Source organism: Salvelinus fontinalis, chromosome 30, assembly GCF_029448725.1.
Source record: "Salvelinus fontinalis isolate EN_2023a chromosome 30, ASM2944872v1, whole genome shotgun sequence".
Lineage (NCBI taxonomy): Eukaryota > Metazoa > Chordata > Actinopteri > Salmoniformes > Salmonidae > Salvelinus > Salvelinus fontinalis.
Window position 1 is genome coordinate 19,149,049 of NC_074694.1, and position 24,728 is coordinate 19,173,776.

Below are 24,728 nucleotides of genomic sequence, written 5' to 3' on the forward strand. Positions count from 1 at the left end.
TTCTTGTATTTTATTTTCACCTTTCTCTCCGTTTGTCATTCTCTTCTTGTATTTTATTTTCACCTTTCTCTCCATTCGACATTCTCTTCTTTTCATTCTTTCTTCCCTCAGTCTATTTTGGCGCCTGGTAAATTGATGAGGCTTTTCAAAGTGAAGAGGAAATACAGAGTGTGATTTTATTATTCTCATTAACCTGCCTTACAGAGCAGAGAGAAAGGGATGGAGCGAGTAGGACTGCCAGGAGGGAAGGAGGGAGGGAGGGAAGGAAGGAAGGAATAAGGGATGTAGCGGAAGGGAGCGAGGTGAGAGGGAGGGAGGGATTGAGAAATGGATAGGGTAGGGAAAGAGATAGTGATGGAGAGAATAGGAAAGAGGGAGGGAGGAACAGACAAAGAGAGAGAGAAGGGGAGTATATGAGTATGGAGCTACAGAGGCTACATTGCAATATTTTAGGAGGAAACTTGTCCTTGTCCTTGTATTTATAATTCAGGGACATTGATGAATTAATGATGGAAGAAGAGTCCTCAAGAGTCAGAAAAGATGAGCCGTCCTTTCCTGTGTTCCGTACTGCATGCTACATACACACTACATCTCTAGGGTTTACCTTCACTTCCATCACACTGACTCTCCTCCGCTGTTATGGAGAAACACACTCCCAACAACATGACATAGTAAACTCTGTCTCCTCCATCCAGATTGTCTTCTTCCATTCTGCCTCCAGTCCTCTTAGTCTGGCTGGGGGTACGGTTGAGTCACACGAATGGATGCAATATTTGATAGGGTACATATGAATTTATATCTGGAGGCTGGTGTCATAGGAAGTTAGTAAACATTCCTGCATAGGTAAACATTCCTGCATAGGGGTGTATAGGGGTATCAAAAATAATTCACATTATAAATGGTTTGCAACAACAGTTAGGCTATTCTATAACAATACCCGTCAATTCCAATGGTGATTTTTAAGACCTATCTCTATGCTAAATAGCATTTAATGCAACTAAGAATTCTGCATCCATTGTGTACATTGTGTATGCAAATTGATCGTAAACATTCCAACATTCCATACACTTTCTGTCCTTAAGCACAATGCTAATATGTGGAATCACAACTACAGTATAATCTCTGCAAACATTAAACATCAAACACACCTGTAGTGCCTTCCACACATATGTATTCTTGTACATACCAATACATTCCCATCACTAAACAAATCTGTACATTTATTGTCTTTATTTCAAATACAGCACTAGGATCTAGTGCCATGTCTCTGTGTAGGTAGCTAATCTAAGATTTATTTTACATACATACACATAAGCAGAAAATCAATTGGGTAGTGGAGATATATTCTTTAGTAAATCATTTTTTTGTACCATTTAAAGCGGCAATCAGCAGTTATTACATCCGTTTTTGGTCTTATAAATGAATGATATGTATCCATTGATCCATTGATTGAAAAATATAACTTGTACATGACTCATGAGCTTAGTTCAACTGTCGTACCCCATCAGAACCCAAAGTATGAACTTGTTTTACTCCAATGTTTGTTAACAAAGTAAATGTAAACAAACAAACACACTTCAAAACATGGCTAAAACTATAATCTAGAATCGTGGATGGTCAGTCTTTGCATCCATAGCTGTGTCCATGAGTCTATGAATTGGAGAGTGGTTACATTTCGCCAGCCCCATCCCTCAGCTTTTTACCAAAACAGGGGCGGGGGTGTTTTGTTATTGTTTCAGCTGCTGATTGCCACTTTAAAGTTATTGTTTTCTCTCTCTCTCTCTCTCTCTCTCTCTCTCTCTCTCTCTCTCTCTCTCTCTCTCTCTCTCTCTCCTCTCTCTCTCTCTCTCTCTCTCTCTCTCTCCTCTCTCTCTCTCTCTCTCTCTCTCTCTCTCTCTCTCTCTCTCTCTCTCTCTCTCTCTCTCTCTCTCTCTCTCTCTCTCTCTCTCTCTCTCTCTCTCTCATTGATGCACACATATTTCACAGTGTTTGTTTTGTGTAGCTACAACAGAAGCGTTGTATGGTTATGTGATAAGAGACTGTTTGCTGCTTTATAAGTAAACATAGTTTGATTTAAAACTCTAGTCTGTGTTTACACAGGCAGTCCAATTCTGATCTTTTGCCCAAGTATTTGTCTTTTCAACAATCAGATAAATTATTTTACCAATCATTTGCAAAATATCATAATTGTGCTGCCTGTGTAAACGCAGCCTGAGGCACTTAGAGCAAATGATCTCCACCTGAATAGCAAGAGTCACTGAAGCTCGTTTGGCACTACCACTGTTGACTGGCACGTTGACTTCAGAAATAAGCCATGCGTGCCTGTGTTTGGCACACATTATTCAGAAATGATGTGAGACATGACTGTGTGATGCCAACGTTTGGGAATGCACGAATGGAAGTAGATGTTCATCCTCAAGAATAAAGTAAAGAAAAAAGTGAAGGAGAGAAAGAGGCTCCTTGCTTCGACTCAGACCTAGCCTAATTGGTTCTGAGGAAAATGTTTAATTTACATTCCTGAAAAGAAAAGCACCAAACACCAATGCAGCTTTAAAACTCTGTTCTAGCTACATACACTTACCATCTTCTACTTGGATAGAGTAACCGTTCCACTTCCAAGAATTGTTTTTCCATTTTTTCCCAGGTCATTATTTTTTCACTCCTTATTATTTTTTAAACCACTTAATTATTTATTGCGTTAATTAGTGTTGTCAGTTTTCGGCATCTTGGTTCAGCTTTGTGGAAGAATGACATGTTCAGAACAGACTCAAAGAAAAAACACACACAGCACAGACTCAAAAAACACATCACTGTCAATTAGGGGTCTTCGGCTCCCTTCCCTCGGGCATCCTCAGCTCTGCCCGAAGAAACCGCTGCCACTTCAACTTAAACACTGTTAACATGCGCTGACTGACGACAAGCTAAAAATACACACACACACAGACACACACACACACACGGATTGGCTTTTTTTGTTTGGTTCCTGGGTAAGGGTAGAATACTGTCCCGGTATACTGTCCCGGTATTTAAAAAATGTTACATCCCGAGAATAAATCACTTTTCTCCCAGGTAACCTGGTATTTCCCTCCAAAACCGTATGTGTCATTCAAAAGCATTATAAATCATATAAATATGTCTGGATTTGATTAGAGCTTTTGAATGAGCAAAATTGAATGAGCCCATGCCTAAAAAAGCCCAAATGATTGTGTCGTTATCCAAATACATGATATAGGCTACTGCACATTACACGCGACAGAAAAACATAAAAGCCCATAGATGTAGATAGCTATATGCTCTCTTGGGTAAATAAATGTAACTAGCTCCAGTAGGCTAATCTTTTTGATTGTGAACTGTATTACTGTACTGCATTGTACTGTATCAGTGGAGGCTGCTGAGGGGAGAACGGCTCATAATAATGGCTGGAATGGAGTAACATGGTTTTCATTGGTTTGATACCATTCCATCCATTATACTCCCTTCCAGCAATTATTATGAGCTGTTCCCCCCTCAGCAGCCTCCACTGTACTTAACTGTATTATATTGACAGGAATTACACATATCGTTCAAACCATGATACAGCAGATGAGAACTTGCGATTCTGGTGCAGCACATGCTGCCTACAAAGTTACCGGTATAGGCTAGAACATTTTATTTTTGAAATATAATAGGGCCTCTTTGTATAACTGGTAGGCTGACTCATACACTGTATAGCCTACCTTTCATAATACTTCCCCTGGTGTTATTACTAACTCTTCCTCCCTCTATTGTTGCTTCATTCCTTCCACCCGTTCAACAGTTTCCTTGTCCTTACTTTCATCGTTCTAATGACATTCTTGAATGATATAGGACTACAATTAGATGCAGAAAGCTTTCACTTCTCTTCATGAAGATTTAATGATTATGGGTCTGAATAAATAACTGCTATAGCCTTACACCATCGTGAGCTCGCCCTTCTTTCAAACTACCCGTGAGTTCTATTGGCTGCTGTATTTAACGTTCAACAAAAAAGAGCTTGCGTCCCTCTTCGAATAGTCTACTGGTATAAGAAATGCAAATAAAATTATGTCCAGCAAGCTAATCGTGTCTAGTTGTTCCTGCATGGGACTCCAAGAGCTAAGGAGCCTTTTTAAGGAGAGGCCAGCAGAGCACAGGTGTGTGGGTATTGCGCAAGAGACAGAGGCTACAAGTTAGAAGCTTATTATGCATAACCCATCTTTAATTAGCTAAATATAAGGCATAAGGTAAATACAGCATTGAATGTATTACCTGAAAGAGGTAGGCTAGGCCTATAAAGGGCTATATATCAATCTAGAACAGGGTTATCTATTTTGGATGCAATAAGAATGGGAGTTTATGCAGAGAGAGAAAGACTGCGAACAACGATTTAAAGCAATGATATCTGAGTGGTAGGCTGTTTTAACACTGTACAGCTGCAATAAAAAATACATGAATCTTTACAATAAAAAAATAAGGTGACTCCCGAAAGCCAGAAGAAGATGGGTAAATTAGATACACATTTGGTCTTTATATTACTTTATCAAAGGCTATGCCGCAGCAAATGTAGGCCTACCTGTCAGAAGAAAAAAACATTACCATGATGAGATGAAAGGTCTACATGCACTGTGAACTGTGCTCCATACTGAGATGGGCTGTCTGTCCCCACTCTGAGAGTTGGTTCATCAGGCAGAGGCCGTAGAGAAGCCAGATTTAGACATTGCATATAATTAAACAGTTCCATTTTACACCATGCTGTTCATTCTGTTCATATAAATAATTTTTTCGAATTTACCGGTTTCTCGCAGTTATTTATCCAGGGAAAAAGCGAGTGGTTTTGGGCGGTAAATCCCAGTAAATCTTGGTTACCGGGTTCCCGCCATTCAGCACAACCCTAATGGGGACCAGGTTCCTCCCAGTCAACCCTTTTACGGCTATTTATTTCCTTTCCTCTTTCTCTGCAATCTTCAAAGCCTGAACGCCTCAATGTGTATGCAAATCACAGGCAGCCGGAGCACTAGGATATTATACTCAATCTCAGAGGCGCCGTTTTGCTTTGTAAGCACTAAACACCCCACCAGGGCCGGGGAGGATGGAAACCAGGCTCCTGGAGAATGGGATTAGGAGTGAGGGAGAGGGGGAGAGGGAGCGATATATGAAATAATGGGATGGAGGGATGGAGTTCGGGCACTTGAAAGGATGGATTGAGCTTTGCCTTCCATTCCTCTGTCCTTGTGGCCAAGACAATTGGAAGAGGAGAGAAAACATTTAGGAAAAAGAGGGGGGGAGACGTTTCAGGTGGATAGATGTTCCTTGTGTGTTGACACACTGTAAAAGTCTTGGGTCGAAGGTCATGTAAGATATCTCATACCATCAAATTGCCCAATGTTGAGACACTAAAATGTTTCTGAATCTGAAACAGTGTGGCTTTATGAGAAAACTGAATGATCGGTGTTCCAACTGGATCTACTCCAGCCTCTGATTCTGATCCTGTACAAGCGTATTGTCTTCTGTTTGATTCAATCTTATTGTCTTCTGTTGAGGAGAGGAGAGTTTCATATTGTGCCAGATGGAAGGAGATCATTTAAAATACACTGACTGTGATTCCAGCTCTGACTTTGAACATGCTGAGTGTGTGTGTGTGTGTGTGTGTGTGTGTGTGTGTGTGTGTGTGTGTGTGTGTGTGTGTGTGTGTGTGTGTGTGTGTGTGTGTGTGTGTGTGTGTGTGTGTGTGTGTGTGTGTGTGTGTGTGTGTGTGTGTGTGTGTGTGTGTGTGTGTGTGCATGTGTGTGTGTGCATGTGAGTGTGTGTGTATATGTGTGTGTGTGTGTGTTCGTGTGTGTATATATTTAGTGTATATTCTCTGAAACTCTCAAATGAAGGAAATGAGACATAGTCACAAAGACATTTTCCTTTCTCTTCACATCCATTATCTGGTAACATGTCCTGACTTGCCATAAGATGTAGTCCAGTGTCCTCACTGGGTTCCTGATGATGTGTTAGGGGAGATAAGGCTTTGTTCTCCTCAGCCCTCAGTAGGACATATTCTACTACGGGAACTGTCTTTCATCCTTAATGGTTTTTAATTCATAATTCATGAAGTGGGAATGCAATGCAGTGTCTTCACTTGGTCCAAACTACATATTTAAATATAAAACAATATATATCCCTATATCCCTAACTACATTGGAGGTCCTACTCACCAGAAGCTCTCAATATTTAAAAATGAGCATTACATACATTTACATTTTATTAATTTAGCAAACACTTATCCAGAGCGACTTACAGTTAGTGCATTCATCTTCAGATAGCTAGGTGGGACAACCACATATCACAGTCATAGTAAGTACATTGTTCCTCAAAAAAGTAGCTATCAATAAAGTCAGTGCTAGTAGGAAAAGACAAGACACAAGTGTTAGTTAAAAAAAAATATTATTACTAAAAAAGTTATATAGTGAGTTAGTCACTATGTTGTAAACATATCAGACTTAGGCATTGAATGGGATGCCAAAACTCTGGTAGGCTTGCTGGCAACACCAGTTGTTTTAACACATCACTTGTTTTTCAAGGCACAGTTGCCTCGCCATCAGCCATAACGTCATGTACTCAGTTAGATGTCCCTCTTTAGAGAATCACCTGGAAGGTTCTTTCTGGTAACACCATTGGGCGGTTTTCTTTTTTTTTCACAGTTAGCCAATAAGGCAGCTATGACATTAGTAAATCCCTCTTCAAAAAAATCACAGTCCTTATTTCCTCCTGGCAGCAGACTGTCCGGGTCCTAGCTTCCATTCTTTGACAATACACTTCCCTCCCTGCCTCAGTTACAGGGCTCAAACTAGCACCTTGAATAATGTTTACTTCATGGTTATGATTTTTTTGTTGTTTCTCTACATCATTATTTACAATTCATCTGATTGAGTGAGGTGTTTTTCGTGATCACTATTATTTTTTACTCAACATCATTATTTACAATTCATTTTATTGAGGTCAGACACAGCAGAATAAGGTTTGAAATGCCATTTACCGTTAACTAATCAAGATGGAGTTTGTTTCTCTGTGTCTTACCCTTATGCCTTGCCAAGCCATGCCAGCATTGGGGTGGAGCTTTACTGCCACCTAGTGACATTGTTATTAATAGCACACTCATAGAAAAACAATGACTAAAATGGGTATCCAATTCCAAACAGTGTTCTGTGATTTCTGCGATTATATTTCTATAAGCAACATGTAGGTAGATGAGGTGTTGATACACCTAATGATGTGAGAAACAACCTGAGGTGGTGTTGTGTGGGTCATTAAATATGTTCTGTTTTATTAGTATTATTTTACTCCGTCCTCTCTCTCTCTACCCCCCACCCTCTCCTTCAAAACACACCCTGTCACTGCACTAACTCTGCTGTCTCTTCTCCCCATCTCGAGGTGTGTGTGTGTTAACCAGTGTTTGGGCTGTCCTACAGGCAAGGGTCCAGAGACCATATTTGCTGGTCAGAACCTGAATGATAACGAGTGGCACACGGTGCGTGTGTTCAGGAGGGGAAAGAGTTTGAAACTCACCGTAGATGGTCTTCAACCTGTAGAAGGTACAACCTCCCTCTCTCTAATTCAATGTCTATGTTTTATATGAGTGTGATACTTTTCAGGACAGTCCTTGGGCCTCTTGTAGGTAAGACACACAGTTTGACAATGGACTAGATCAGACAAAGTTGGATCTAGTCCATAATGTCTGATATGCAATCGATCATTTTGGGGCTAGTTTCCCAGACAAAGATTAAAACTAGTCTTGGACTAGAAAGATATTTCAATGAATGTTCTCCATTGAGCATGCTTTGTAGTACAGGATTAGTCTTAATCTGTGTTGGGAAGCCAGCCCTGTGTGTATAAACCCATTGTGTTTCACGTACCTTTCTACTAGTGACAAGTGTGACTCCAGACCATTAGGAGGTGAGAGTGGCATGTGTCTTGCTGAAGACATGAATGACCTCCCTCCACCCATGTCTCCCCCCCCTCTCACCCTCCCTTCTGTTAATCAAAAGGTCAAATGGCAGGTGACCACACCCAGTTGGAGTTTCACAACATTGAGACGGGTATCGTGACGGAGAAACGATTCATGTCCATGGTGCCTTCCAACTTCATAGGCCACCTCCAGAGCCTCTCCTTCAACGGCATGGCCTACATAGGTAGGTAGCCCAGAGGTTAGGGAGGTGGACCAGTAACTGGAAGGTCAACGGTCCAAGTCCTGGGCTGGGTGTTGGAAAAAGTGGGACTGAACTGGCTACTGGAGGTTTTCTTGTGTCGGATCATTAATACTACTAATGTTGTGCTCTTAACCCCAGAGTTGTGTGTGAGACAAAAAATATATACTTACAGGATCTATTCTATTTTTCCTATAGACCTGTGTAAGAACGGTGACATTGACTACTGCGAGCTCAACGCCATGATCGGCTTCAAGAACATCATTGCTGACCCGGTCACGTTCAAGTCACGGTCGAGCTATTTGGCTCTGACCACTCTCCAGGCCTACTACTCTATGCACCTGTTCTTCCAGTTCAAGACCACCTCGTCAGATGGACTCATACTGTTCAACAGCGGGGACGGAAACGACTTCATCGTGGTTGAGCTGGTCAAGGGGTAGGTTGTCAAGACATACTGTAGTTTAGTCATTCATATTGAAGGATTGGGCGGGTTGTGTGTGTTTGGAGTGTGTGTGCGTGTCTACGCAGGTGTGCGCGAGTGTGTGTCTGCATCATTATTCATGTGAATGCCTTTTCCCAGCTACCTGCACTACGTATCAGACCTGGGGAACGGAGCTCACCTGATCAAGGGCAACTCCAACAAGCCCCTGAATGATAACCACTGGCACAACGTCATGATCTCACGAGACACTAACAACCTCCACACCGTCAAGATCGACACCAAAATCACCACCCAGACCACCATGGGAGCCAAGAACCTGGACCTGAAGGGTAGGCTGCCTGGGGCTGGGGGTTTATGCTCTCAACATACTCTGACGGAGGGTGGCACTATTGTTATTGCGTTGGGGTACAGTGTCTCAGAGGAGCCAGTTGACTGTTACTGGTCTGCTGTTTGACAGCGCTAGTGGATGTCTTTCAAAGAAGATCAGAGGAGAGTAAAATCAATGTTACATTGAACTGTGGGGTATCCTATCAATGGAATTACTGTATCACAAGGCCCATCACTATATATATATATTTTTTATATCCGGGAACAGATGCACACTTAAGGCATATTGTCAGTTCTAGACTAGAAACACTGTGACTGTACAGTGTATACAGATTATATCAGTAGCTATTACTCTCCACCAGGGGTCAGTGATTCCAAACGAGTCTACTGTGTTTTATTGAACAGCAACGGATCAATATTTCTGTTCTTTACCTTTGTCATTCTGATTAGTAGAAGTAATGCTGGTTGTATTATAGACACCAGTTATCACCTCATCAGTGATATATTAACCATTCCTGTCCATTCGTATTCCCCTCATACTTACTTAATCCTCTTCATTCCTATGAAAAATATAAGGCTTCAATGAGAGAGCACCACTGTTGCCTATCCGCTGCTTGCTTGGAGATTGGGTTCCTTGACAGGCCACTATCCTTCATCTTTTTCCTACCCTGTCCTTCACAGGTGACCTGTATATTGGTGGCGTGGCCAAAGAGACATACAAGGAGCTTCCCAAGCTGGTGCACGCCAAGGAGGGCTTCCAGGGTTGCCTAGCATCGGTGGACCTGAACGGACGCCTCCCGGACCTGATGTCGGATGCCCTTGCATGTGTGGGTCAGATAGAGAGAGGCTGTGAAGGTAAACACACATACACACACACACACACACACTAGGGTGGGCCGTCCTCTTCTTTCTGTTCCGGGTAGAAATTAAGTGATAACAATAAGTGATTTGATAATAGTCAAATCAAATCATAGTCAAATCAAAGTTTCTGATCACATCGGAGTTGTTGTTACTGTGACATTGTGAATGTTTTCTTCTCAGTTATTTTTATTTTCTGTGCCCTGGAACACACATGGTTTTAATATACAGCAAACAACTTGATGCTTTTTTCCAATTTGATTTGACATCGGTGATCTCTGCTCTAAGATGACTTCTGCAAGGCATCTTTGCTGGTTACAAATTGAGGAAACGTAGACGATAACATCTAAATCCTCCAGCCTTCCAAAGAGGAATACATTTTGGTCACACATTATTTGGATGTAGATAATCTACCGATGGTCATACTATCAACAAACGTTCTCAATTGAAGTGCCTATGAAAGAACCATTTTCTTTCCACATACCAGAAACACACTTTCGCTGATGCTGTTACTTCTGGCCTTTCTTCACGGCTTCATGCTCTTTCCCATCAGCCTCTCTCCTAACTCATTAACAGACCTTTCATTTACTTCTCAATGATGTGAACACTTTTCCCTGTTTGTCCACAGTCCAGGTGTCTGCCCCCCCCCCCCCCGCCACACACACCACACACACACACAGAGACACAAACACGGTGTGTCAAACACACCCCGAAGCAACAATATCAACACCCTTTGGCACATCATTTACCATGTTAATATCCATCAAGTATGTTGGTAGGATGTTAGAATACTTCAAAAGCTGCCAGCCCTCTACCCTCGTCAGTTCGGATTCTTTTGGCTACAGGATAATCAGATTACTGTCGCTAACAACATTTGTATTGTTAGTGTTATCCCATTCTACTGCACTGCTCTGCTCTGCCCTGCTCCCCACACACACACGCACACGCACACGCACACGCACACGCACACGCACACACACACACACACACACACACACACACACACACACACACACACACACACACACACACACACACACACTGTGTTCCTTGCATGCTTAGTCTGAGTGTTTGCCAGAAGCAATCCTCTTGAATTATGGATGAGAATTTTGTTGCATAAATGAATATAATTTGACCTTCGACTGCATTCCAAATAACTCCCTAACCCCTGTGTAGTACACTACTTTTGATCAGGCCCCATAAGGCTCTAGTAAAATGTATTACACTATATATGGAATAGGGTGCCATTTGGGACACAGCGTTAGCATTGTGTTTGCACCACTTACAAAGTCAATATTTGATGTATTTGTCAACGTCCTTCTCACTTCGGTTTTCATTTCACATTTCAAAATATCATCCTCCTCCACTCTTTCCCTGTTCTATTTTTCTATGTATGTAAGGACAATGCCATGACACAGATTTTTTTTCTCCCTGTTTTAACGTCATCGTAATTTTTTGGTACCCAGTAAACTCGGGTAGTTTAGTAAACTGTTCCACAGAACTGCAGCAGATAATAATAATAATACAGGATAGTACAGTTATAATATTCTGCAGCAGATAATAATAATAATAAAGGATTATACAGTTATAATATTCTGCAGCAGAGTACAGGATAATACAGTTATAATATTCTGTAGCAGATTACAGGATAATACAGTTATAATATTCTGTAGCAGATTACAGGATAATACAGTTATAATATTCTGTAGCAGATTACAGGATAATACAGTTATAATATTCTGCAGCAGATTACAGGATAATACAGTTATAATATTCTGTAGTAGATTACAGGATAATACAGTTATAATATTCTGTAGCAGATTACAGGATAATACAGTTATAATATTCTGTAGCAGATTACAGGATAATACAGTTATAATATTCTGTAGTAGATTACAGGATAAAACAGTTATAATATTCTGTAGCAGATTACAGGATAATACAGTTATAATATTCTGCAGCAGATTACAGGATACTACAGTTATAATATTCTGTAGCAGATTACAGGATAATACAGTTATAATATTCTGTAGCAGATTACAGGATAAAACAGTTATAATATTCTGTAGCAGATTACAGGATAATACAGTTATAATATTCTGCAGCAGATTACAGGATAATACAGTTATAATATTTTGCAGCAGAGTACAGGATAATACTTAAGTGATAATACCCGAGAAGCCGGTGTTCGGAGGTTATATTGAAACGGGTGTTGTTGGCAAACCGGGTTACGAACATATTCAAGCAGTGATTTACATATTTTCATTCAAAACGTTATGTTGATTAATTTATTTATACTATTTCATCCTGCCACAAGATATTGTCCCGACACAAATCCAAGGTTGCTTCCCAAGCCGGCTAGTCGTTCGTTCTATTGGTTCGGTTGCCAGAGACGCGACCCAGTTGTTCAGTCTTTTTGTTCCTTGCCTATGGACGCGACCCAGTTGTTCGTTCTAAATGTTCCATTGCCATACTGGCTGGCAACGTTCTTATCCCTTGCTTGCTAGCTAACCAATTACAGCTAACTAACTTACAGTCACGTCAAACAGTGCAGCCAGAATAACAGCAAAGTAGCTGCATTTGTTTAATCTGTTTTCTAGTGACATTTATTTGGATACATCCATAGCAATGAGCTATGGATGCGCAATTTCGCCTGGTGTAGAAAATGTGTTCTCTCATCAGGACGCTTGTTCAGAGGATCTAGCCAACAACACAGCTAACACACTCACTTCAAACTGAAGCTGGAAAGACTGCAAACTAGCTGCACTTCGTTCCATTTGACCTGTTTTCTAATGCTAGTTCTTTGCATATATCCATAAAAATTATGCTGATTCATGATTTCAACAGGCAGAGAAATGCTGCCTTCCTGTCTGTCATCCCGACTCCCGACACGTTCATTACTATGGGACATCTGGAAATCAAATTAGAATATTGAAACAATGTTGCAAATGTTGGAGAGACAAACAACAAGGTTTATACAAATCTCCCGCTGTTGTAAATTAAATGCTTGTCTAAAAGAAATGTGAGAAAATGTCTAGATTCTTTTTATAGTGGAGATCAAGTTTATAAATTGCCTGGCTGGGCTGATGAGACAGTGGATTGCACAGTCAGATGGAACAGAGTAAATAGGCATTTTAACATTATAGATTTAGCCGGTGGTGACTTGTGGACTAGACACTGGCTGGAATGCAGTTTTAACCAATCAGCATTCTGGATTAGACCCAACAGGTATACTTGTCTGCAGCAGAGTACAGGATAATACAGTTATTCAAGCTTCCAAATGAAGATACACAATAGGAATAGACACATAGTGGAACAACTCTGAGTAGGTCTGAGTGACTGAGTGACTAAATCAAATCAAAGTTTATTTGTCACGTGCGCCAAATACAACAGGTGTAGACCTTACAGTGAAATGCTTACTTACAGGCTCTAACCAATAGTGCAAAAAATGTGTTAGGTGAACAATAGGTAAGCAAAGAAACAAATAAAACAAGGACAGTATGTTTACAGTTTTTGTATTATTATTTTGTGTATTTTATTTTAATATTAAACCTCCCCCAGCCCTACCTCCCTTCGGAGCACACACATATATGTTTTGTTTTTACAGCTTTTTTGCTACATATACATACAATTTACATATCACACTTTACATATACATTCTACATACATGGTACTTCTATATACAGCAATCCAATCACATAGCAATAATACATTACCAATAGCAATAATACATTACCCATAGCAATAATACATTACCCACAGCAATAACACATTACCCACAGCAATAACACATTACCGAACATGTGATTGTATGTCTACTAAAAGTACACTTCCTTCACCTCAAAGAACCATTAAAAAGTCTCCACTTGTAATGACCAGACATTATCTTGCTTTTATTCTCCTCTCTTTTACATTTCTGAATCATTCAAGGCTATTTCTCGACCAAAGTGTTTCGCTAAATCATTCAGCACATTCTCTCCTTTCTGCTTCACCCTACAGGACTTACTTGACTTGTTTGTTACTTTGTCTCTCTGTCGTCTCCTGTCTCTATGTGTTTCTCTCTGTTCATACAGAATCTCTGACAACATTTCAGTGCTTTACTAACATCTGGTGTATTCTGCCTTTTCCTTTCCTTATTGTTTCGCTGACTTGATCAAGTTTCATTGATGAAAGCTGACTTGCAAGGTAGATAGCTTCTGTTTGTTTGATACAGACCGCCCCAACCGTTCACAAACCCCTCACACCCCCCAACTGTCTACAAACACCTCACACCCCCCAACCCTCCACAAGCACCACTTCCACCTCTCTTCACATCCTCACCCCTCCAGAACCACCACCTCCACCTCTCTTCACATCCTCACCCCTCCACAACCACCACTTCCACCTCTCTTCACATCCTCGCCCCTCCAGAACCACCACTTCCACCTCTCTTCACATCCTCACCCCTCCACAAGCACCACTTCCACCTCTCTTCACATCCTCACCCCTCCACAACCACCACTTCCACCTCTCTTCACATCCTCACCCCTCCAGAACCACCACCTTCACCTCTCTTCACATCCTCACCCCTCCAGAACCACCACCTCCACCTCTCTTCACATCCTCACCCCTCCACAACCACCACTTCCACCTCTCTTCACATCCTCACCCCTCCACAAGCACCACTTCCATCTCTCTTCACATCCTCACCCCTCCACAAGCACCACTTCCATCTCTCTTCACATCCTCACCCCTCCACAAGCACCACTTCCACCTCTCTTCACATCCTCACATCCTCACCCCTCCACAAGCACCACTTCCATCTGTCTTCACATCCTCACCCCTCCACAAGCACCACTCCCACCTCTCTTCACATCCTCACATCCTCACCCCTCCACAAGCACCACTTTCACCTCTCTTCACATCCTCACCCCTCCACAACCACCACTTCCATCTCTCTTCACATCCTCACCCCTCCAACTCAACTCAGGGTGTTACATCACTCCCATGTCATAAGGAATGGGCTTCAGGCCCATAGGGAATACAAGGCTCACTCACCTGTCCAATCCTAAACCGACCCCTAGATCCTATACCTCTGAGAGGATTTGACAAATGTAAGCAACATATAAATAGCTCCACCTTGCCCTCTGATAGGCTAGGTGGACGTTTCACCAAGTTTCCTATAACAATGAAATGCTCTCGGATTTCCACAAGTGCATAAAGCGTAGGGTCTAGGGGACGATTTGGAAGTGGACCCCCACCACCATCTTGTATGACAGCCTATGGGTCTCTTGTTATCGTCTCACAGTCACGTATGTTCTACTCACTATAGTTTATTGTATTCACCTCACTCATGTCTATTTGGTCACATATGGTATACATTTTATATACCATTATTTTATTGCATGGCTCATAGTCTTCCTAACAACATATACATGTTGCCCACTGTATGCATGGAATTGCACCAAATATGTATATGATTGTGCAATTTTGAATCAAAATAGATGGGGTCTTACTGTAGCTACCTCATGTTTGTAAGATAGCAACCGTTGTTTGTGTCAAATTGTACTTTTCTTATCAGTGTAAATACTATTATTTCAATGCTATATTTGTTTAATTCAGTATTTATTGATGTTGTATATGGGTCAGTAGGATGAAGACATGTACATAAGTGTTAATTCACAAAGTATGATTCATAAGAATAACCATTTTTTAGTGAATAAATCAATTAATAAATAACCATAATTAAACTGAACACTAATCATTAAAACTAGTCACTACTTCCACAACCACTAAAACTAATAAAAGTGACAAAAAATGTGCAATAACATACTGTCGGCCTACTATACAATAGCATTATGGGACAAAGTAAACGGTTATAAACTTCACACTTTTGAGAACTGAAATATGTAGTAGTAAATTAACTAATAGTCATATATAATTTGTAATTCACCATTGTAACAACATGTATCATTGTCCAAGATAATCTCATTCATAATCTCAGCATAACAAACTGAACCATGTTACATAACTCTGTTTAACATCCATACTAACCCTGTGTCATTCCACTGGCATTAACACTCCCATTAACACAGCCTACAGAGGGGCTGACTGACTGGCTGACAGACTACAAAACAGACTAACTAACAGCCTGGCAGACAGATGACATGGCAGACTGCCTGACTGACTGGTTGACAAACTACATAGCAGACTGGCTGACAGCCTGGCAGATAGATGACATATAGGCAAACATACATATAGACACACAGACATACAGACATATAGACATATAGACATATAGACAAACAGACATATAGACAAACATACATATAGACAAACAGACATATAGACACACATACATACAGACATATAGACATATAGACAAACAGACATACAGACAAACAGACATATAGACAAACAGACATATAGACAAACAGACATATAGACAAACAGACATACAGACATATAGACAAACAGACATATAGACAAACAGACATATAGACAAACAGACATATAGACAAACAGACAAACAGACATATAGACAAACAGACATATAGACAAACAGTCAGACATACAGACAGTGGTACAGACATATAGACAGACATACAGCCATATAGACAAACAGACATATAGGCAAACATACATATAGACAAACAGACGGACATACAGGCAGACAGACAAACAGGCAGACAGAGGTATAGACAGACAGACGTATACACAGACAGACAGACAGACAGACAGACAGACAGACAGACAGACAGACAGACAGGCATACAGACAGTGGTACAGACATATAGAAAGACGGATGGACGGACGGACATACAGACAGAGGTAAAGAGAGACAGACATACAGACCTACAGTATTGACAGACAGAGGTAAAGACAGACAGACAGACCTACAGTATTGACAGACAGAGGTAAAGAGAGACAGACAGACCTACAGTATTGACAGACAGAGGTAAAGACAGACAGACAGACAGACCTACAGTATTGACAGACAGAGGTAAAGACAGACAGACAGACCTACAGTATTGACAGACAGAGGTAAAGACAGACAGACAGACCTACAGTATTGACAGACAGAGGTAAAGACAGACAGACAGACCTACAGTATTGACAGACAGAGGTAAAGACAGACAGACATACCTACAGTATTGACAGACAGAGGTAAAGACAGACAGACAGACCTACAGTATTGACAGACAGAGGTAAAGACAGACAGACAGACAGACAGACCTACAGTATTGACAGACAGAGGTAAAGACAGACAGACAGACCTACAGTATTGACAGACAGAGGTAAAGACAGACAGACAGACCTACAGTATTGACAGACAGGTAAAGACAGACAGACAGACCTACAGTATTGACAGACAGAGGTAAAGACAGACAGACAGACAGACCTACAGTATTGACAGACAGAGGTTAAGAACGGTGTCTGAGACATTGTTGTTCAATGCTAATAGCTGCTGATGATGATCTTTACCTTTTCTTTTGCATTACTAAAGACGACTGAAGTTTTTAGACCCTCCACAAGAGACCGATCCCAGATTGTCTCAGATCCTGTTTTACTTACCACTTTATCTACCCTATGTGTACTCTCTCGTGGACAGATCTACTGAACCATAACTGGTACAGTAGAATCTGTCGGGAAGGAATGAGATGTGTAGGCTAACAAGCAGCAGTATAAGGTTTTTTCATCACTGGTTATTTGGAGAAATCACAATGTCGCAGGTGTTAGCATCTTTCTCAATTTCGAAAGGGGAGGGAACATTCAGCCCGTAACTTGCAAAGGAGAGGGTGGAACTCCTCGTTCCGGTGCCGCTCCTTGTTTTAGCATCTATTAACATGCATGGATCCAGAACTTAATCCAGCAGCTGACCAATTCCGTGAGCCTTTAGTTCTGATTTTAGATTACTCTCTGTGTTAGATTTCTCTTGCCTTGTATAAAAATGCATGAACGGAAACATATATGTAATCCCTCACGAAGTGATCGAAACCTCTGAATGGTTCCTCTGTCTCTTTTTCTGATAGGATACACCGGCTACTTCCTTTTTCTACATTTCACCTGCGGTGCTCTTTCTTTTTGACTCAAGAAACAATCAAATGTGTTGCTATGGTTTCCCTTTCTTTCATAATAATGTTGGTTCTTTCCTAAAAACAGTGGTGATGTTGTAAGAACATAATAACTATGTGGATAAATAAGCAAGAATACCTTAAAACTCACTAAAACAACAGACAATCTCTGTAAATGCAACATAAATATTATTTAAACCTGTCTTAAAAAACTCACTGGTTGACTGTTCAATGAGTGTTTTCCGTGTCTCTGTATAAGTACATGTGTTTGTCTTCCTGTGTGTGTGTGTGTGTGTGTGTGTGTGTGTTTTTCCGTGTGTAAAGTGTTAGTTTGTGAGGGAGCGAGAGAGAGTGAGAGAGAAGGGGGGATAGAGGGACAGAGAGAGACGTATGTTTGTCTCAGTATGTCATTTGTCAGTATGTAAAATGTGTTTCATACTATATGTGGGTAAATGGATTACAATAATGAAGTTGGATTTTGATTTTAATCGTATTTACGTGTTTAGTTCTCTCATCACATATATACACATACATTTGGTCAAATCTGATCACATATTTTAAGTAATCCCTCCCTCCCTCCCCTTCCTTACTTCCCTCTCCCCCCTCCCACTCCCCCTCCCTCCCTGTGCCCAGGCCCCAGTACAACGTGCCAGGAGGACTCGTGTGCAAACCAGGGTGTGTGTCTGCAGCAGTGGGAGGGGTTCAGCTGTGATTGTAGCATGACTTCTTTCGGAGGGCCACTCTGCAACGACGGTAAGACACACATCACATTCTTACCCCCTGTTTGTGTGTACTGTACACACAGCTGTACCCCCCTGTCTATGTGCTCACACACTCTTCGACACACACCCTTACCCCAATCTACTTAATAAATAGTATAATCATATGTCCATTTAGCAGACACTTGTATCCAAAGTGACTGCACACCTATACACACGCTTCTAATGTATAGCTATCTGTATTGCACACACATCTACCCCTATGTACAGTACCAGTCAAAAGTTTGGACATGCCTACTCATTCCAGAGTTTTTCTTTATATGTACTATTTTCTATATGAAATAACACATATAGAATCATGTAGTAACTAAAAAAGTGTTAAACAAATCAAAATATATTTTATTCAAAGTAGCCACCCTTTGCCTTGATGACAGCTGTGCACACTCTTTGCATTCTCTCAACCAGCTTCATGAAGTAGTCACCTGGAATGCATTTCAATTAACAGGTGTGCCTTGTTAAACGTTAATTTCTGGAATTTCTGGAATTCTTAATGGGTTTGAGCCAATCAGTTGTGTTGTGACAAGGTAGTGGTGGTATACAGAAGATAGGCCTATTTGGTAAAAGACGAAGTCCATATTATGACAAGAACAACTCAAATAAGCAAAGAGAAACAACAGTCCATCATTACTTTAAGACATGAAGGTCAGTCAATACGGAAAATGTCATGAACATTTTCAACGTTTCTTCAAGTGCCGTCGCAAAAATCATCAAGCGCTATGATGAAACTGGCTCTCATGAGGACCGCCACATAAAAGGAAGACCCAGAGTTACCTCTGCTGCAGAGGTTAAGTTCATTAGAGTTACCAGCATCAGAATTGCAGCCCAAATAAATGCTTCACAAAGTTCAAGAAACAAACACATCTCAACATCAACTGTTCAGAGGAGACTGCGTGAATCAGGCCTTCTTGGTCGAATTGCTGCAAAGAAACAACTACTAAAGGACACTAAGAATAAGAAGAGACTTGGTTGGGCCAAGAAACACAAGCAATGGACATTAGAACAGTGGAAATCTGTGAAACACAGAGTAGGTGAACAGATGCTCTCCGCATGTGTGGTTCCCACAATGAAGTATGAAGGAAGAGGTGTGACGGTGTGGGTGCTTTGCTGGTGACACTGTCAGTGATTTATTTAGAATTCAAGGCTCACCTAACCAGCATGGCTACCACAGCACTCTGCGGTGATATGCCATCCCATCTTGCGCTTGGTGGGGCTATCATTTGTTTTTCAACAGGACAATGACCCAAAACACACCTCCAGGCTGTGTAAGGGATATTTGACCAAGAAGGAGAGTGATGGACTGCTGCATCAGATGACCTGGCCTCCACAATCACTTGACCTCAAACCAATTGAGATGGTTTGGGATGACTTGGACCGCAGAGTGAAGAAAAAGCAGCCAACAAATGCTCAGCATATGTGGAAACTCCTTCAAGACTGTTGGGAAAGCATTCCAGGTGAAGCTGATTGAGAGAATGCCAAGACTGTACAACACTGTCATCAAGGCAAAGGGTGGCTACTTTGAAGAATCTCAAATATAAAATATATTTTGATGTGTTGTTTCACACTTTTTTGGTTACTACATTCATAGTTTGATGTCTTCGTTATTCATTTACAATGTAGGAAATAGTAAAAATATAGAAAAACCCTTGAATGAGTAGGTGTGTCCTAAGTTTTGCCAGGTACTGTATGTATACACACACGTCCATGTATAATCATATGGTCATTTGGCAGACATGTTTAGTGTTACAGAACTGTCATTACTAACAGTAAAACACACCCATCGGAACCAGATATTTGGAACACATGTTAGCTGCTTTCTATGTACTTCATTACATAATCGTGTCTGTCCCCATTGAGTCATTGATACAGACACTCAATGAACTACCTCAACTTATTCCTGTCCTTGGTGACATATTGTACACATTTGTGCCTCCCTCCAAGAGAGGTGGATCTTAGCCATACAGGTGTAGGATCTTAATTTGAGCCAGTTTGCTACAGCAGGTAAATAATAATTCAGCATCAGGAAATGTGCATTATTATGTGGATTATAATTAATGGACATGTTTGTAGGGGTTGGTAAATTTTTTATAAGGGAAAATCAAGTCTGAAATTTCTAAGTTGAAAGCCTTTTTAAATGTTATAACACTACATATTTTAAATGAAGATCCTGCATATGTACTTACATGCATACTGTAATGTATACTGCAACCTATATAGGAATGTATTTTGTCCTTTGTGACATCTTTTGTTGTACACCCACGCAAAACACACTTCAAGTCTGCCTTCGCTAAAAGCTTGCTATAAATTCCACGTTGCATACATCAAGTTCCATACATTGAGTTCCATACGTTGAATTACATATATATTGTATCTTGACTGAGTAGCCATTGTGCCAGAAGAGTTGACTAAAGGTAAGTGTTGTCATCGTCATGGTGGCAACAATGAACAAGTCCATTTGGAACATTGGAAACCATTTTCTTCTCCAGTACTGTCACCCTCTGTTTTCATTAGAAGTTATTATTTTCCATGTGGACTCTGACACTATAAATGAGAACACTTCTGTCCTATACTTGTACATGCTGCGTTTGACAACTCATTGGCAATTATTATATTACTGTGGACTCTGGCAATACAAAAGGAAAATGCTATTATCCACTGTGTGCAGCACTTTACCTGACAGCAATAGAGGCCTGGAAAACACAGCAGGAATTGAACTGACAGCAATATAGGCCTGGACAAAGCAGGAATTTACCTGACAGCAATATAGGCCTGGAAGACACAGCAGGAATTTACCTGACAGCAATAGAGGCCTGGAGGACTCAGCGGGAATTTACCTCAAATCAATAGAGGCCTGGTGGCCTGGACGCAGCTCATTGCTGCTTTGGATTGTTTCACTCTTTCATTTCTCCCACCAGTAGATTTGATGTGGCATTACACAACATGTCAAAAGAACATAACATGTATTATGAGGCGTGACTGAATGGACATTTGGGAAGGTGCTTACTCATAATAAAGACTGTTACTGCATCTCAAATGGCACCCTATTTCCTAGTGCACTACTTTTCATCAGGGTTTCTCAAAACTAGTGCACTATATAGGGAATGGGGTGATATTTGGAATGCATCACTAGAGAATGAGGAGAAAGGGGGGATGCTGTCTTATTAATGATAAGCCCTAGAGAGAAGGGGACGGCAATACTGGGAGAATGTGGGAATGCTTGCAATAATTCTACCAAATAGCCTGCTGTCTTATGCAAAATATGCACGAGGGACAAGGGGAGAGTGTGCAGTGGTTATTATTTCCTCTGTGGTTGTTTACGCTGTAATGGGAGAATGGAGGAAACTGCTGAACAGCACTTTAGTGAGTGAGTGAGTGAGTGAGTGAGTGAGTGAGTGAGTGAGTGAGTGAGAGAGAGAGAGAGAGAGAGAGAGAGAGAGAGAGAGAGAGAGAGAGAGAGAGAGAGAGAGAGAGAGAGAGAGAGAGAGAGAGAGAGAGAGAGAGAGAGAGAGAGAGAGAGAGAGAGAGAGAGAGAGAGAGAGAGAGAGAGAGAGAGAGAGAGAGAGAGAGAGAGAGAGAGAGAGAGAGAGAGAGAGAATGGAGGGAGGAAGACAACACAATAGTGAGGGAAGGAGTGGGGGGGACACTCTGTGGATGGAGCTAGGGCTGTACTGTAGATGACACAAAAATGAGGGAGGAGCAGGGCAGCATAGATGGTAATATATTCCCTGCCATGCAGCTGCCAACCAGATAAGAAGCTTCTCTCTTTTGTTATCAGGGAAGAGAGCGTTAATAGATTTCAGCGCTGGCGCGCCCCTCTCCTTCGCTCCTCCACTCTTCCACTGACCACCATGATAACACACGAGAAGGATACTCATGTCAGAAGAGATGTGAAACATTTATACCCCAGACAGTCATTCAAATTTACACAAAATGTACATCTCTCCTGTTTTCGCCCTCTGGTTCTCTTGCTCTCTCGATTTCAGTCTTTTATAACACATTCTCTCACCCTCTCCATCTCCCTCTCCCTATTTCTTTCTCCTTTCCCTCTCCCTTTCTCTCCCCTCATTCATCTATTCCTCTTTATCCTTAGCACTGTGTGTGTGCGTGTGTGCGTGTGTGTGTGTGTGTGTGTGTGTGTGTGTGTGTGTGTGTGTGTGTGTGTGTGTGTGTGTGTGTGTGTGTGTGTGTGTGTGTGTGTGTGTGTGTGTGTGTGTGTGTGTGTGTGTCGTGTCTTTGACTATGCCAGATTAATTGCTATGACATGCTATTCTATAAAATAATTTCTCCGTAATTAATATTACCTGATTGAACTAATCATGTAAATATTAATTAACTAGAGAGGGACACCACAAAATAATATTTATAGAGCTGTTATCTTTCGAATAAACTCTTAAAGATTTAGTAATAGTTTACATCCATAGCAGTCACCTTAATCGTCAGTTTATTCAGTCTCATCTGAAAGTTGTAAATCCTTGATTATCTGCAAGAATCCTGGCTAACAAGTTGAATCAGCAATACAAAATTGGGTTTAATTATTTATTTACTAAATACCTAACTAATCACACAGAAACACACATACACAATTAAATCACAACTTGATTACAAAGTGCCGTCATAAAGAAAACGTCCCTAGCAGGCGGAATAGACATGACAGCTTGTTACACAAAGGAAAGGGGGGGGGGGCTGGGTTTTAGTGAAAGAGCGGGAGACTGGAACATAGGCAAAGCTGTGTTATCGTAAATACAGTATCTTATGCATTCTAAATGACCGCCCATTTGAAAAAGGAAAATGCAATAAATATTTACTCTGAGCTGCGCTTCAGTAGGTTGGTGGTAGATGGAAGACCGTATCGCCAACCCGAGTCCTCCGTCCTTTGAAGAATGTCTCTGGTAGTCACTGGATACGTTGGAGTAACGTTGTGTTTAGTAGACGGGATACTCTGACTGTCCTTCCTAACCTACGTTTGTAGCAGCTGTTGCTAACTCACCGGCTAGGAGGTATCCCTTCTGTAGTGAATACGAGTTCAAAGTTCATACCATTCACAACCAAAGTCCATTCTGCTGTTGGCTTAGTTCTGTAGTTATTATCTGAACCATTCTGACACCGGATCGTCATCCTAGCGTACCCGGAACAGAAAGTTATATTCTTGTCAATGGCTTTTATAGTGGAGAGAGAGGGGTGTGTCTGAAAAGTTTATAACCCATGCCTCTTCACAGGGGCGGGCCACTGTGAACAGAGGAAAACTTATGAAAACCCAGATCTCTCATTTGGAAGCTAAAATTACATTTCACCTCTTCACAAATAATGTCATATTCAAACATTTGAATTAAACAACAATTCCATGTGAATCCAATACCTCTGACGTTTAGACTTTCCACAGTAGAGTTTATGTCATTCTATCATTGATGAGAATGTGTCAGAGGGCAACCGAACTGACATAATATACCTTAAGTACCACCGCATATGTTCAGTTGGTCGGATTACCAGAATATAGTTCATTTCCCCCCACTTTCTGATGTCCCCAGAATCTCTATGTTAACCTGTCTAGGATCAGCGTGGCGCTAGCGGCACCCCCCCCCCCCCCACTGAAAAACCAGTGCCGCGAAATTCAAAAAAAATTTTTTTTTTAAATATTTAACTTTCACACATTAAAGTCCAATACAGCTAATGAAAGACACAGATCTTATGAATCCAGTCAACATTTCCGATTTTTAAAATGTTTTACAGGGAAGACACAATATGTAAAGATGTACATCTATTACCTAAAAACACATTAGCATAATCCACCATCTTTTATTTGTCCACCAACACCAGTAGCCATCACCAATTCGGCTAAACTAAGATATTTATAGCCCCTAACCAACAAAAAAACTCATTAGATGACAGTCTGATAACATATTTATGGTATGGGATAGGTTTTGTTAGAAAAAAGTGCATATTTCAGGTATATGGCATAGTTTACAATTGCACCCACCATCACAAATGGACTAGAATAATGTACAATGAGCAACGTGTTTACCTAACTACTAATCATCAAACATTTCGTAAAAATACACAGCATACACGAATCGAAAGACACAGATCC

General features: G+C 41.0%; 1 protein-coding gene across 11 annotated transcripts in view; it reads left to right on the forward strand.

Annotated features, from left to right (window-relative positions):
- The window catches only part of LOC129828755 (neurexin-1a-like), a 311,088-nt gene extending 289,062 nt beyond the window's left edge, over nt 1-22,026 (forward strand). For 10 of the 11 annotated variants that reach the window (XM_055889943.1, XM_055889939.1, XM_055889944.1 and 7 more), the window contains 6 exons: nt 7,452-7,574; nt 8,028-8,171; nt 8,385-8,622; nt 8,767-8,957; nt 9,637-9,810; nt 18,501-22,026. In XM_055889943.1, coding sequence (XP_055745918.1) covers nt 7,452-7,574; nt 8,028-8,171; nt 8,385-8,622; nt 8,767-8,957; nt 9,637-9,810; nt 18,501-18,736 — 1,106 coding nt within the window. In that variant the 3' untranslated portion in view covers nt 18,737-22,026. The remainder of the gene's footprint in view (nt 1-7,451; nt 7,575-8,027; nt 8,172-8,384; nt 8,623-8,766; nt 8,958-9,636; nt 9,811-18,500) is intronic. The other variant, XM_055889942.1, reaches the window with a different exon arrangement.
- Nucleotides 22,027-24,728: the final 2,702 nt, after the last annotated feature.